This window comes from Podarcis tiliguerta (assembly GCF_965153285.1).
Source record: "Podarcis tiliguerta genome assembly, chromosome: 14".
In the NCBI taxonomy this organism is placed as follows: Eukaryota; Metazoa; Chordata; class Lepidosauria; order Squamata; family Lacertidae; genus Podarcis; species Podarcis tiliguerta.
This window is the reverse complement of record NC_139547.1, coordinates 31337992-31352204: the sequence shown is the minus strand read 5'-3', so window position 1 is coordinate 31352204 and position 14213 is coordinate 31337992. Positions and strand designations below refer to the sequence as shown.

The 14213-nt window shown below is 44.5% G+C and overlaps 1 protein-coding gene across 1 annotated transcript in view; it reads left to right on the top strand.

Moving 5' to 3' along the window:
- Nucleotides 1–826: 826 nt before the first annotated feature.
- The window catches only part of LOC310664648 (mesothelin-like), a 28678-nt gene continuing 15291 nt past the window's right edge, over nt 827–14213 (top strand). The window contains exons 1-12 of the mRNA XM_083413991.1: nt 827–869; nt 2332–2435; nt 3338–3421; nt 5263–5306; nt 7167–7382; nt 8377–8547; nt 9484–9627; nt 9744–9793; nt 10824–10944; nt 11635–11720; nt 12668–12797; nt 13435–13625. Of these exons, the coding sequence (XP_083270117.1) occupies nt 3355–3421; nt 5263–5306; nt 7167–7382; nt 8377–8547; nt 9484–9627; nt 9744–9793; nt 10824–10944; nt 11635–11720; nt 12668–12797; nt 13435–13625 (1220 nt within the window). The 5' untranslated portion in view covers nt 827–869; nt 2332–2435; nt 3338–3354. The remainder of the gene's footprint in view (nt 870–2331; nt 2436–3337; nt 3422–5262; nt 5307–7166; nt 7383–8376; nt 8548–9483; nt 9628–9743; nt 9794–10823; nt 10945–11634; nt 11721–12667; nt 12798–13434; nt 13626–14213) is intronic.

The window sequence follows — 14213 nt, the reverse complement described above, 5'->3', positions numbered from 1 at the left end:
CATCTTCACAATGGTGGGGCCCTCAACAAGTGCCTGATTCTGTTGCATTTTCTTCATCATGGTAGGATTTTGAGCTAGTCGCTGATCTTTTTGTTCAACGCCTCTTTTGATTTTGATCCTTCCAGATCAGGGATGTTGCTCAATTTTGGGGAAGTGACCAGTTCTGCTTGCATTGAGGGTGTTGCCAGGAGGAATTGATCCCCCTCGGGGCTGAGTCACTCACTGGGAAGAGTCAATCAAAGGTCCATCATGTTAAGCCTACGAAAGGTGTTAGATATGTCAACAGATAATAGGAAGAGTGATGGCTGTGCTTTGAAAGGGCAAAGTTGGGCAGTGAGATGAGTCAGTGGTTCACTCCTTCAAGCAGCATGGGGACAGTGGTGCCAGCTTGCGGGGCAGGGGAGCTATTACAGTCATACCTTGGGTTACAGACGCATCAGGTTGCGTTTTTTCAGGTTACGGACCCACCGAAACCTGGAAGTACCGGAACGGGTGACTTCCGGGTTTCGGCAGTTGCGCATGCGCAGAAGCACCAAATCGCAACCTGCACGTGTGCAGACGTGCAGCTGCAGGTTGCGAACACTGCGGGTTGCGAACGTACATCCCGCACAGATCACATTCACAACCCGAGCGTCCACTGTACAAGATACAGCGCGCACACACACTATTTGAATGGCAGTGCCCATCAACTTGTAGCGTACTCAACCTGTGAAATACTCTAGTATGCACCATGGTACATAAGGATTCCAATGCGGGAGGGAGCTGTAGTGTGGAGGTATTGATCCTGCAAGGAAGGGCATCAGGCATGAAGTGGAGCCTCAGCCTTGGGCCTACCTTCTTCTGGGAAGATGCAGCAGCTGATCAGACAGGTCTTGGCCTTGCTGTTTCTCCTTCCTGCCTGATGCGCTGCCCCCTGATAACCACAGAACACCCTCTGCCAATCCAGCCAGACTTGTAGTGATCTGTGGCTGTGAAACCTGACTCAGCCAAGGCAGCGGGCCCCTGGGGCAGTGCTCCCAGGGGTAGAGTACGCCTCCCATAGGGGCAGGGTGCACTGCGGGGCCTCCGGAGTCTGCCTGCCTCCTCCCACTCAGCTGCCCTACAGCTGGGGGGGGGAGGCAGCAGGCGGACTGTTTGGGCAAAGTGGAGCCTGTGTGCCCCCAAGCCACCGCATCTCTCCCAGGAGAGATGTGTGGCTCTGGCACACTGCAGACCCTGTGGTGAGTGCCACCTGGCATTTTGTCACCCCCCCCACCCGAGTGGTGACACCCAGGGCGGCCCACCCCCACTGCACCCCACTTCCTCCGCCACTGATCCAAGGCCCTCCAAATATGCTTACTTTTGCTAATGGCTTGACTGAATCCGGTGCAAAGCCCTTCTTCTCATCTTCTGCCTACCGTTCGCCTCTTTATTGAACTCCCACTTTCTTTCTCTGTTCCCACTCTGTCCCTTGCATCACCTCTTGCAGTCCTCCATCACCAACTGTCTTCACACTGACAGCACAGAGAATCATCGAATTGTAGAGTTGGAAGGGACCATTGAGGATCATCTAGTCCAACCCCCTGCAATCTTTTGTCCAACATGGGACTCAAACCCGCAACCCTGAGATTGAGAGTCTCGTGCTCTACTGACTGAGCTATCCTACATTAGACTTCTTCATGCAGCACAGAGTTAAACTATGGAACTCGCTCCCACTAGAGGCAGTGATGGCCATCAACCTGGATGGCCTTAAAAGAGGATTAGATAAGGATTTCCTCTGCCTTCCTGTTGCGTCTCTGTTTCCTGAGGTACAGCAAGAACTAATGGATGCACACACAATATCTCACCCAGTTGCCAAACCTTTCTTTAAAAAATAAAATTGGTTGATTATTCACCTTAGGACATCAACTCACCTTGCAGTGTCTAAGAGTTGGAGATCCTTGGATGTGGACTTTTTTTGAAATCTGGCTGGCACAAGCCTGGGGCCTAATTCTGATGGAAGAATTGACCAACAAGATCCTTGACAGGAAATGACATTTTAATAAATAATAAAATTTAATAAAATTTCTTTAACAAAGAAACATGGAAGACTTACTGTAATTTCTGGAATGATACATTTGTGTGTGTGTGTGTAATTTAAATGTGACCTCTTGTTTTGCCTTTAATATGTCTTATATAATTATGCTTTTTTGGACAATGTCAGGGGAGTTGTAGGGATGGGTGGAGGGAGCGAGGAATCGTTAAGAAAAAACAATAAAGAAAAGGTTTTGAAAAAATAATAAATAAAATAAATAAACAAACCCACAAACCACAGGGTGCGGTTGGCACTTGACATGTGTCCTCTCACTTCAGATGAAGGTATTAGAGGCAGAGGAGTCACACCCTGCCTTCATAATGAAAAGCAGAGCACTTGGAGCCTGTCACTTTCAGCCCAGCACACGAGGAGAAGGAGGCAGGTATGTACTTTGCTCAAAAAAGATGCTTCGTGCTCTGCTTTTCTGCCCTCTGCTAGATAGTTTGGTGAGTTTTGTTGCTTGAAGGGAAACCTGCCCTTTCCTTTTTCTCCACGAATCTCTCATCTAAACTGCAGCTCCTCCATCAAGCCCTGTCCATTTTTTAAACTTACGCACATTGTGAGAATCAGCTAAAGTGCTATCTAAATAATAAATATTACTACTATTATTATTTAAAGCCCTAACAGGGTTGCACATACTCAAGATATGGATTTTTAATGCACTATATTGTGAACTGCTCTGGCATCATTGAAATGAAGAGGGGTTCAGAAGCATTTTTTTAAAAAAAATCCTTAAAGAGAAGCAAAAATGTTGCGGTTTTGGTAAGTCGGACACAGTTTCTAAGGTGAAAGGTGGACTCTGGAATTCTGGAGCCTTGAGCGAGGACAAAATTTGGCCCCAACCCCCCCCCCCCCAATATTTCTTATTTTCAGAATAATCTATTTGGTCTAGTTGCTTTTTAATGAATCATCACGGTGCTATTTTTCTAGAAAAAGAGGTGCTGCAATGCACTGTGAATGCCTTCCTCATTCTCTTATAATGGCAACAGCACCCACCTGAGAGGTGCTGAGTTCCAGCATGTTCCAGCTGGAAAAAAGCCATGGATCTTCTCAATATTATTATTATTTTGCACCCCCTTAGCTTGGTGCCCTGAGCTGGAGAACCACCCATAATTCCCTAAATCCGTCACTGCTGAGGTCTCTGTGTTTGCAAATTCTGGAATGCCTTTAATGCTGCGTTTCTAATTAATTTCCTGTTCTTTTGATGATCAGGGAAACTTGAAGAAAATTAGGACCAAAATTGAAATTGGTTTCATTTATTTCTTTGTGTGGTTTTTTTCCTAGAGAGAGCAGATTTAACCATGGGGAGGGACCCATTTGGAATAATGCTACGTCGATCAAGAGTATTTGCTTGCATTGTTATGGTTGGTGAGTACAGTATGTTTGGATGCTGTCAGCTCCCAAGATGTCACTGAAATTCACCTGAGCCAACCTGAGAAGACTGACTGGCTAGTGACGGGCAAAATAGAAAAAAACAAATAAATAGTAAATAGTAAAAACAAATACCAGTAGCTAAACATGGCATATCACTGAGGTGAATTTTAGATAATTTTGACTGGCCACTGAAGGGTGAACTATAAATTGTGAACAAATAACCTAATACAATAAAGCGCTGAGGTAAATTTTAGAGAGTCCTGCTTGGGCAATATGAGAGGCAAAAAGCAGCTTCGTAATCTTCTGAAGAGAGGATTCTCAGGTTTCTAAACCGCCACAAAACTTTATAATGTAGCAGGAGCAAAAATAGTGGTTCCAGTTTGGGTTTGGGGAAAACTTCCAAAATATTTTGAAGGAAGTAAACCGTTTTGACAAGTGATGGGAGAGATTTTTGGGGAACGGGGGAGGATTAGGGCCTTTGAATTCTTCAGAGGGGGGAGTCCTTTTTAAAAACCTTTTAAGACATTTCCCTAATGCTCCTAGCTGTGTGGGCTGGGGGAAAAATCTCACTGCAGTGAGAAGTGAAGAGATCAGCCTTCCTTTCCTGTGCACACCTAAGTTTATTTTAGGACAAACAAGATAACCAGCTGCATGATACATTCAAGAGAACATCTAATTTGGGCCTCATTATAGCCCTTTTCTTTATGGATTCACATCTGGGTGTTGCCATCATATAATTAGAAGAAAATTGGAGCATGCAAAAGCAAATGATAGGAGAGCATGTTATTTATATTATATGTTATTAATTGTAAACCCTCCAACTTTTTTATGGACAGAAAGAGGGAGACACCTCTAATGTCCCATTATTCATGCTAGGGTGACTGACTGAGAACCACCTTCCACATTTGTATGGTACATTGTCGAAAGCTCTTCTCCCACCAGTTCTGTGCTGTATTAATTTACTCTGCAGTAAATTCTAGTCTCCCACCAAATGTAAAGCCTTGGTCTGCTATTAAAGGTACAGTGGTACCTCAGTTTTCGGACGTAACCCATTCCGGAAGGCCGTTCAACTTCCGAAACGTTCGAAAACCAAAGCAGTTACTTCCATAAGCATTTACTTCTGGAAAACTCAATATGGAAGTCGCGTGGCATGTTTGACTTCCGAAAAGCATTCAAAAACCGAAGCAGTTACTTGTGGGTTTTCGGCGTTCAAAAACCGAAATGTTCGACTTCTGAGATGTTTGTAAACCGAGGTACCACTGTACTCTGGAAGAGCACTAAAGTCATTGGTTATCAGTACTTCAAAATACATATTAGGGAGATGATGGAAAATTTGATGTCACTCAGGCGCAAATGAGCAAGTCTGACAAGCATATTTGAACAAGCAGCTGCTTGCTGGGCTCTGGCATCGGCCAGAGACACCGAGACACCGAGATTGGTCACAGACAAACGGGGAAAGAGCGGTCAATCAAAGGATAGCAGAATAAATAAACTCCAACAGTGAGGTTGCCTTCTCCACCACACCAGGACTTGCCCCACTCTGCCTACTGGAAGGGCCAGCTTTTCCAACTGTGGGGGGGAGGGGAAGGTGCACAACATGTGCCTTCTCCAGGGCTTATCTTCTAGCATCACACACCTAAGTGCTGTATTGTCAGAGCCCCAGTTTATGCCAAGCAGAGCAAATAACAGTTTGGGGGACTTTATTTGTTTTTGCTGCTGAAGCAAAAGAAGCATTTGACAAAGGACATTTGCTGGGCCAGATTTCCAAAGGTGAGCTGCATTTGATTCGAAGAGGTGTGTGGTTTTTTTCCCCTGAAGCCTTATGTGTCTTTCAGGTTGGGTGATGGCAGCTACTGCCAGTTCGGCGCTGAAGCTTCCAGTAAGTATTTTCTTGGCTTGTGCATACTTGTTGGGCTTTCCTCTTGCTATGGAGGGGCTGTAGCTCTATGGTAGGACACCTGTTTTGCATGCAAAAGGTCCCAGTTTCAATCCGAATCCAGGTATGGCTGGGAGAGACTCCTGCCTGAAACCCTGAAGAGCCTCTGCCAGTCAGTGTAGACTTCCTCCAAATAATTCTGGGAGCTGTCGTTTGTTAAGGGCACTGAGAGTTGGAATAGGAGGTCCCTGTTTCCCCCTCCTGGAGCTACAATTCCCAGAGTTCCCTGAGAAGGGTTGATTGTTAAACCACTCTGGCAATTGTAGCTCTGAGTAGGAAACAGGGGTGGCTCCTATCAACTCTCAGCACCCTTAGCAAACTACAGTTCCCATAATTCTTTGGGGGAAGCCATGACTGTTTCAAATGATATCATAGAATTGTAGAGTTGGAAGGGACCACGAGGGTTGTCTAGTCCAACCCAGCCCCTTGCAATGCAAGAATCTTTTTGCCCAACATGGGGTTTGAACCCACAACTCTGAGATTAAGAGTCTCACGCTCGTGTGAATGTAGCTTCAGAATATGGCGGCTTCCTATGTTCTTATGGAGTTCATTGCAGCTCCATGTAAAACAAGCACCAAAAAATCCAGGCTGTTATTACTGTTCCAGCTCTGTGGCAACAGATGGCCAAGGAAGACCAGCCAGAATTACCAATTGGAAAAAGAAAGAAAAAGGGCCACTCATTTGATACTACTCTTCCCATCCAGCCAAGCACAAAGGCATCATTACAGCTGATCAAATTCCAGACAGACAAAACATTCAAAAATGACTAGTGAGGGATGGGGCTTGGGAGGAGTTCCAGGGACCAGCTGAAGATTCCTGGGTGGCCACATTGGAACCTGAGGCCCGATGTCCCCCAGCCCTGCAATAGTGCAAAAGAAAGACTGGTATGGATAAGGTAGGTGGGCTTCAAAGAGTCCAGGTGTTTGCCCAAATAAGCTTAGAATATAGGTGAGACAGCCAGAACCCACAGAGAGAAGGCAGCAAGGCTGGAAGTCAAGGCAGGTCAAAGGTTGAGGACCACGGACAGCTCCAAAGGAGCAACTCACACCAACAGAAGCAAAGCTGTTGGTCAAATTATTGGTGTTAATTCTTCTTATTGGTAATTTTATTGTTTTATCTTGTCTGTAAATCCTGTTGAGATTTTTTTTTTTTTTTACAATATCGTGGTGTATAAATTTTATGAAACAAACCAACCCTCTAGTCTGAAGACACACACACCTCTTTCATTCTGCAGCGTGCACACCCTGGTGTCGCCAGACTGGCAATTTGTGGTGGGAGGCATCTGCTTCTTCAGGGTCGGGGAAGATGTCTTTGACAGTCCAGGTTCTGAATCTATGGGCCCCAATAGTCTGGGAGGTTCCAGCTCCTCATCTGGTGCCCCTGCAGCCTCCGGTTCATTATCCATAGAATCACAGAAATGTAGAGCTAATGGAAACACCCAAGACTCACCCAGCCCAATCCCCATGCAATGCAGGAATTACAGCTGAAGAATCCCTGGCAGATAGCCATCCAACCTGTGTTTAAAAGCCTCCGATGAAGGAGAGTCCACTTCTCTGATGAAGAAGAGTCCAACTTTCACCATTAGAAAGTTCTTTCCTATGTTTAGTAGGAATCTCCTTTCTTGTTGTTGGAGTCCATTGGTTTGGCTCCTACCCTCTGGAGCAGCAGAAAACAAGCTTGCTCCCAAGCTTCTATTAATCTGGAATACTGATGGATTCAGGGGGTCATGACTTCTTTGGGCACATGTGATTCCCCTCTGCCTCAGTCTGGGCCCAGGGTCATTCATTCTTCTTCTGCCACCAGGTTGCTGGCTTGCCAGGCAGCCAGTGTGACACATTCTCTCCAGCAATCCTGAACTCCCTGGGACAGAAGGCTCTCGGACTCTCAGTGCAGCAGATTGAGAACTGCATCCCCGGCAACATGCTAGCCTCTTCTCTGCCTTCCTTGAGCAAAGTTCAGGGCTGGGACCCTGAACAGGCTGGCGCCATCCTGGAGAAACTGTTCAGTTCTGGATACCAGGTGAGAAGAACATTGTCCCCTTGCATATGAAATACATACAGCTGAGCAGGAACCTTGAGGAGACATGGGAGTGAAGAAAAACGTCTCACCTGGTACAGGGAACTTCTGCCAGAAGTTGAAGGTTTTTTGGCAACAGGAGCTGCCCATTGGCAAATCTTGGGGGAAGAGGTGTAGCTCAGTGGTAGAGTAACTGCTTTGCATGCAGAAGTTCCCAGGTTCAGCACCCCAGTTTGCAACTCTGAAGAGTCCCTGCCAGTCAATGTGAACAATGCTGAGCTAGATGGACCAATTGTCTGACCCAGCAGAAGGCAGTTTCCTATGTGCACATTGGCCCCAGTGTCTAGCAGGTCAGAATGATACTGGTAAGAAATCGGTCCAAGGAGAAATAGGTCAAAAGCTCATATAGAAAGAAGGAAAATGTCCCGACTAAAGAAGAATGGCAACATAAGTTATTAGAATGCTCAGAAATGGTAAAACTTACTGGACGAATAAGAAATCAAGACGATTTTTTAAAAATATAGCATGGAAACCGTTTATTGAATATTTACAAAACTCTTGTAAACAAATTAAGACTTTAGCAGGATTAAAGTAAAAACATGCAGTGACAAAAAACATATATTGACTATCTGGGATAAACAATAAATGGCGTTAACATGGAAATGCAGTAAAGAACAGTATACTGTAAATGTAAGAAACCACAAAAATGGGGTGGGGAGTCAAGTTATGATGTGGAATAATTCAAATTTATGTTTTGTGTTTGTTGTAAAATGAAAAGTGTATATATATATATATATATATATATATATATATATATATAATTTATACTTATACTTATATAGATATATATAAAGTTCATGTAGAAGTCCCTTAAGAACATGGCTCAGTGTGGGCTTGCAGTGTCTCCTAGCTCCAAACCACCAATTCAGTCTTCTGGGTGAAGTTGACTATTGGATGCCCAACCTGGTTCCTACAGCTAAGAGTTTCCTATTTACAGATTCAGGATGGCCAGAGCCTTGCAGCACTTGGGAGTTTGGTGGTTGGGTTAAGCCACACCAGCCTGGAATCCATACCTGCCCAGGTGGTCTTGGACGCTGTTAAAGTCCCAAGCTTTGCCAAGCAGCTGGAGAATGTGCCACCCACTCTGAAAACAGCATTTGTGGAAAAGGTGAGGCCTTTCTTTTTCCTGTTAACTCATTGTAGCATTTCGATGCTATTATTTATTAAATAGTTTTTTTAAAAATTCTTCTGTTCCTCCAAAACAAACCCCCAGAGCAGCTTGCGATCTGAAAGACACGGCACAAAAAGAAAAGTGGGGTGGGAGGGAGAAGGGGGGAAATAAACTCAAGCACTACGGTAGTTCTTAGTTACAGGATCCTTGACCTGTCAGAATGGAAAGGTTTCAAGGAGAGGGGAAGCTCAGAATTTCCAGCCTTTCAGGAGAACTGACAGAGAGGCTTAATAATAGCAGCTTTCGTGTTTTCAAAAGCACTTCACGTACATTATAATTATTGTAATCCTTTACAACAACAGCCACCTCAAGGCACATGCCACCTCAGGAAAAATCTTACCGCTGCCTGCACTGCTAAGCAACACCTTCCCCCATGCCCTTCTCAGCTAGTTGACTTTAACACCAACAGGATTAACCTTAAATTATCAATTGAACGATCCCTGCTGTTGCATTTTCAACCAAGACAACCCTGCTAAGTGGGAAAATAGTGACTCAGTGAGCTTTGTGGACCAGTAGGTATTTTAACCTGGATCTTCCTAAGGCCACTTAGAGATTTTGGTTCAGTTTTCATTTTAAAGTGATATGAGGTTTTGTGAAGGCCCTGATCTGACTTATTGCAGTTTATTGACACTGTGCTTTGACTCAGGGAAGGTGGAGAGCACCCCCAAACCACATTCATCCACCTGCACACCTCTAATATCTATATTCCAATGGATTGTGTTCACACTTTTGCCTACCACCCAGGAACATACAGATGAAGGGTCATCAATAAGTATTTTAAATAAGCAAACAAAGCAGCCATGATGGGCTAGATGGGACTGTCATCCAGTTCAGCAAAAGTCTGCCCCCATGAAGTATAACTTTGTTTTCTAGCTGGTTGCTGCTACAGCGGGATTTAACGACCTGGTGAAATACACCCCGGATAGTCTGGTTCCCTATTTACCAAAATCACTGCTGGTCCCTGGTGACACGTTCAACATTCAAGATCTCAATGACAAGCCATGGACCCCAGAACAGGTGAGACAGGGAGATGACTCACCCTTATTTCCAACTCCTCCTGGACATCAAGGAGGAATCACGTGTCCTTGTTATTAACAGAAATTGTTTATGTTCTTCTTGGTTTATTCCCATAGGCTGCCATGTTGTTTCCTGATATAATCAAGAGGGTCCCTGAAATCCACAGGTATTGCTGACCCCTAATATTCTTTTTCTTTTTTGGACTTTTTCCTCTTTGTGGGAAAAAATGCCACATTTATTCATAACACTCTTTCAAATGGGTGGCTTTATTGGAGAGGAATGGTCTGGAGAGGAGAGGAAAGACCCACCCATTAACCTAGAGGGCACCGTCACTTAGTTGTAACTCTTGCAACCCAGCTCATTCTTTTTGGGATGCTGATGAAGACACTTCAGTGGCCAGTTTATTTTCTTACAAAGCAACTTGTCTGACCAGGCCAGCAGCCTCCTCTCTTCAATTTTAACTCTCACTGGACATGGGATCCCAAGAATTGGAAGGGACTCAGGCCATCATCCAGACCTGGGTAGGCAAACTAAGGTCCGCAGGCTGGATCAGGCCCAATTGCCTTCTGGATCCGGCCCGCGAATGGTCCAGGAATCGCCTCGTGGATCGCCGGTGCGCACGTTTGTTCCTTCTCCCCCCCTCTCCCTCACACAGCGCTGGTGGCGGTGCCTCCCTCCCTCCTCCTGGCTTCTCCCCGCCCTGCCTAGAGGAGGAAGGGAGCTGGGCTTTGTTAGTGCCAGCAGCAGCAGCGCTCGAGTGGCCACCATTTTAAGCATGCCCTTTCGTGCTCCGCTCATCGTCCCTCCGCTGCTCACAAGACACAGATAAGCAGCCACCGGGGCTTGTGGTGCTCTTCCATAATTCCCCCCCCCCAAAAAAATATAGTCTGTCCCCCCACAAGGTCTGAGGGACAGTGGACCGGCCCCCTGCTGAAAAAGTTTGCTGACCCCGATCCAGACTGACCCCTCAAATCCACAACACAAGAATTAGTTGGCTCTACCAGCCACCGGTGCCCCGATCGAATTATGAGCCCTCCATATTAAGTATTTCAAAGGCAAAAGAGGAGAAAGGTTAGAAGATACCCCACCTCTCTTCTGCATACACATTCGACTGAGCCCCTCGCCTTTTAAAAACCACTGGTGATGTTCTTCACAACTATCTATTCATTGCTTATGGTCCTCCTTTGAATTTTCAGCCTATCCCCTTCCATACTGCAAGGTGTTACTTGTGCAGTCGCTGCTGATATGGATGATGAGAGATTCCAACAGCTACTCAACGTTCTGGGGCAGAAGAACGTTCAGCTGAGTGAAGAACAGGTCGGCTTCTTTGCATGCATCTTGAGTGCTTTTTTTGAGATCAAGATTTGAAAGTATTTTCAAAGACCTGAATTAGATCTCCTGCCTCAGCTTTTATCCTTGGTGTGTGTTCTTGGGGATAAGATAGTAACAGAACTGGGGCCAGTCATTCAGTTAGGTAGGGTAAGGAGACCACCTCAGGTAGCAGGTGATGGGGAACTTGGTGTTGTTTGTGGGGTTTTGTTGGAGAGATTATTGCTGTTGTTGCTGTGGGTTTTTTGTATCTTTATTTTAGACCTTGTGATATATGTGGAAATTGTAGAGTTTGGTTGCATATTTTTAATGTTTTATTTATTTTGTTATGTTCTAGTTAAGTGTGTTTTTTTCGTGTTGTAAACCACCTTGAGCATGGTTTGAACTGTAGAAAGACGCCATACAAATAAAATTATGTATGTATGTATGTCCCCACAGTCTGCCCTAATCTTCTCAGCCAGCCCAATGACCTCAGGTATTGTGGCATATGCAAAGGAAATCTTTTGGGGCTTAAATTTAGCAAAACCAGCTGCAAAACCACCACAGATGGGTGTGTTGTTGTTGTTTATTTTATTTTATTTTATTTTTAAGGGAAAATCCCCTCGCCATTTTCTGAAATAAATGACCTGCTTGTACTTCTTTCTACTTGCTGACAGAATGTTCTGGTTTGTTTTTCAGCTGAGCTGCTTAGCCAAGAGGGTACTGCTCAGTGGACCCCCAGAGGATTTAAACAACTACCCTAAAGACTTGTTTCTCTTTTTAAGGTAAATTTAGAGTAGTGTTATAAGATGTGGTGGGGTTGGATGATGCCCATGAGTTCCTTCCAAGCTTGTGATTGTGTCTTTGTAAGGTTGGAATCCACCAGAGGGAATTACTAAACTGGCCGTACTAGTCTCTTTGTTAAGACATTGACCCTAGACGGGCTTGTAAGCACCCTGCTTTTACATGACTAAAGAGTGGTCATGTTGCTATGGAGATGACTGGCTGGTGATGCTCTTTCAGGAGGAAGCGGGTTCTTCCCCACGTCCTTGTCTGTCTTGTAGATAATAGAACAAGAAGCCAGGGGATGCTCTTTTGTTTAGTCTGGCTGATACTGAGAGCCGGAATGACAGAGAGAGGCTTGTCTTCTGCTGTGCTGAATCCAAAGCTATGGTTTGGGGAGACCCTCTCCCCCAGCAACCTAATGGAGAAGCAAGATCTGTTGGAGTACTAATGCTGTGAGCCCCTCCATCCTATCCTCAGGTTGTATATATGTTCAAATAAAACCACCATCTTAATAAAAGACACCACAGTCTCCAGTTATCTTCATTCCAAGGAAGCCAGAAGTAAGCACTAGAACCTCTAAAATATTTTTGCCACTTGGAGACTGGGGTGTGCACAGCGGTATATTAGAAGAAGAAGAGTTTGGATTTGATATCCCGCCTTTCACTCCCTTTAAGGAGTCTCAAAGCGGCTAACATTCTCCTTTTCCTTCCTCCCCCACAACAAACACTCTGTGAGGTGAGTGGGGCTGAGAGACTTCAAAGAAGTGTGACTGGCCCAAGGTCACCCAGCAGCTGCATGTGGAGGAGCGGAGACGCGAACCCGGTTCCCCAGATTACGAGACTACCGCTCTTAACCATTACACCACACTGGCTCTAATTTATTAAACACAGAGTGGGGAGAGTCGATTCATATGCACAAACATTCATTAATCCTTTCTTGTTTCTAGGCCTTCAGACCTTGCAGCAGGTGAAAACTGCAAGGAGTATGTCACTCGCGTCGGAAAAGCCAATATTGATGTCCTGGAGAAAGATTCCCCACAACGGAAACAGCTTCTGTCAGAGGCATTAGCTTGCCTGGTAAGTAAAGTATAATTCTGGCACCTTGGGTAGCTAAAAGAGCAAAAGCATTTATTCAAGCTTGCGTCTGTGCGAAATAAGTGGCAATCTGGACCAAGAAACTTTCCATTTAACTCAAGAACACCCTGGAAAAAAATACTCTTCACAGCACAGACTTCAGTTTTATCTCTTATGCCCATGACCTCAGTTTGAAATACAATCAGTTTGCCAATAATCACCTGATATCACATGACAGAAGCTGGGTTTTATCTCTCTTCTCCAGACTGAAAAAATACAATTAGTAGATGAGTCAACTACTGTTCTAGTTTATTTATGTATTTGTAAAGAGACATTTTTTATCAATGAGGGTCAATTTTAATCGGTGAAGCAGATTTTAGACTACTGAAGTCCTGGTGTGTTTTTCATGGGAAATTGAAAGGCAGCAAGTATTGGTCTACTCAGTCTCAAGTTATCTCCCAGTTTCTGAAATATCTCATAATAGTACCTATACAGGATTACAGATAGAAATTAATTTAATGAAATATATTTGATTCTTTGGTTAAAATATAGGTTATTAATCAACTAAATTATTTTAAGATGTTGATAGCTTCTCTTTTTAAAAAACTTGCGCAATTTTTTTACAAATGATTTTCCGTAGGACATCCATGACCTACAGGTAACCAAGGAAGATGCGGCAATGATGGGCCACTTAGTCTGTGATCTTGGTGCAGACTACATCGCAGCATCCGGCAACAATTTTCTGACGCAGTTAAATCAGTGCCTGTCTTTCTCAATTGAACAAAGCAGAGCACTCCAAGCTCTCCTCAGAGGTGGAACAACCTCCTTTGGGTAGGATCACACTGCAGGTTTTGTTTTTTTGTTTCCGCTCTTTTGGAGTTTTCTTAATTCTCCTGAAAAGAAAACTGGTTGTCAGAAATCTGTTTGGATTGCCACTGAACCTAATTCATTTGCATTTGCTAGTGCAAACAGCATTTCAAAGCTAGAATTGTGGGGCTTTGACTGGAAATGCTCATCATGAAATGTTATATTTGCAGCAAAAGCTAGGTTCCCTAAGAGGAAGTCACGCCTAACATAGATACAGAGTCAGTATATAGAATAATACCTAAAAAGCCGAGTCAGGCTATTACCATGTCACTTACTTGCAGAAGCTTTCCAGGTTTTCAGACAGGAGTCATTCCTCACCCTTCCTGAAGATGCCAGGGTTTGAACGCAGATGCTCCACCACTAAGCTACAGCCCATAAATTTCACAGCTTCAAAAGCCATGCTCTGTAGCTGAAAGGTGGGTTTTGCCTAAGAAACCTGAATCTCACACAAACGAAAAGCAACGACCAATTTACACAGTACAGTTTTCATTTCACCATGGAATAAATTTTTACACATGCAGAAATGGATTTGGAGGGAGTAACTATGATCTT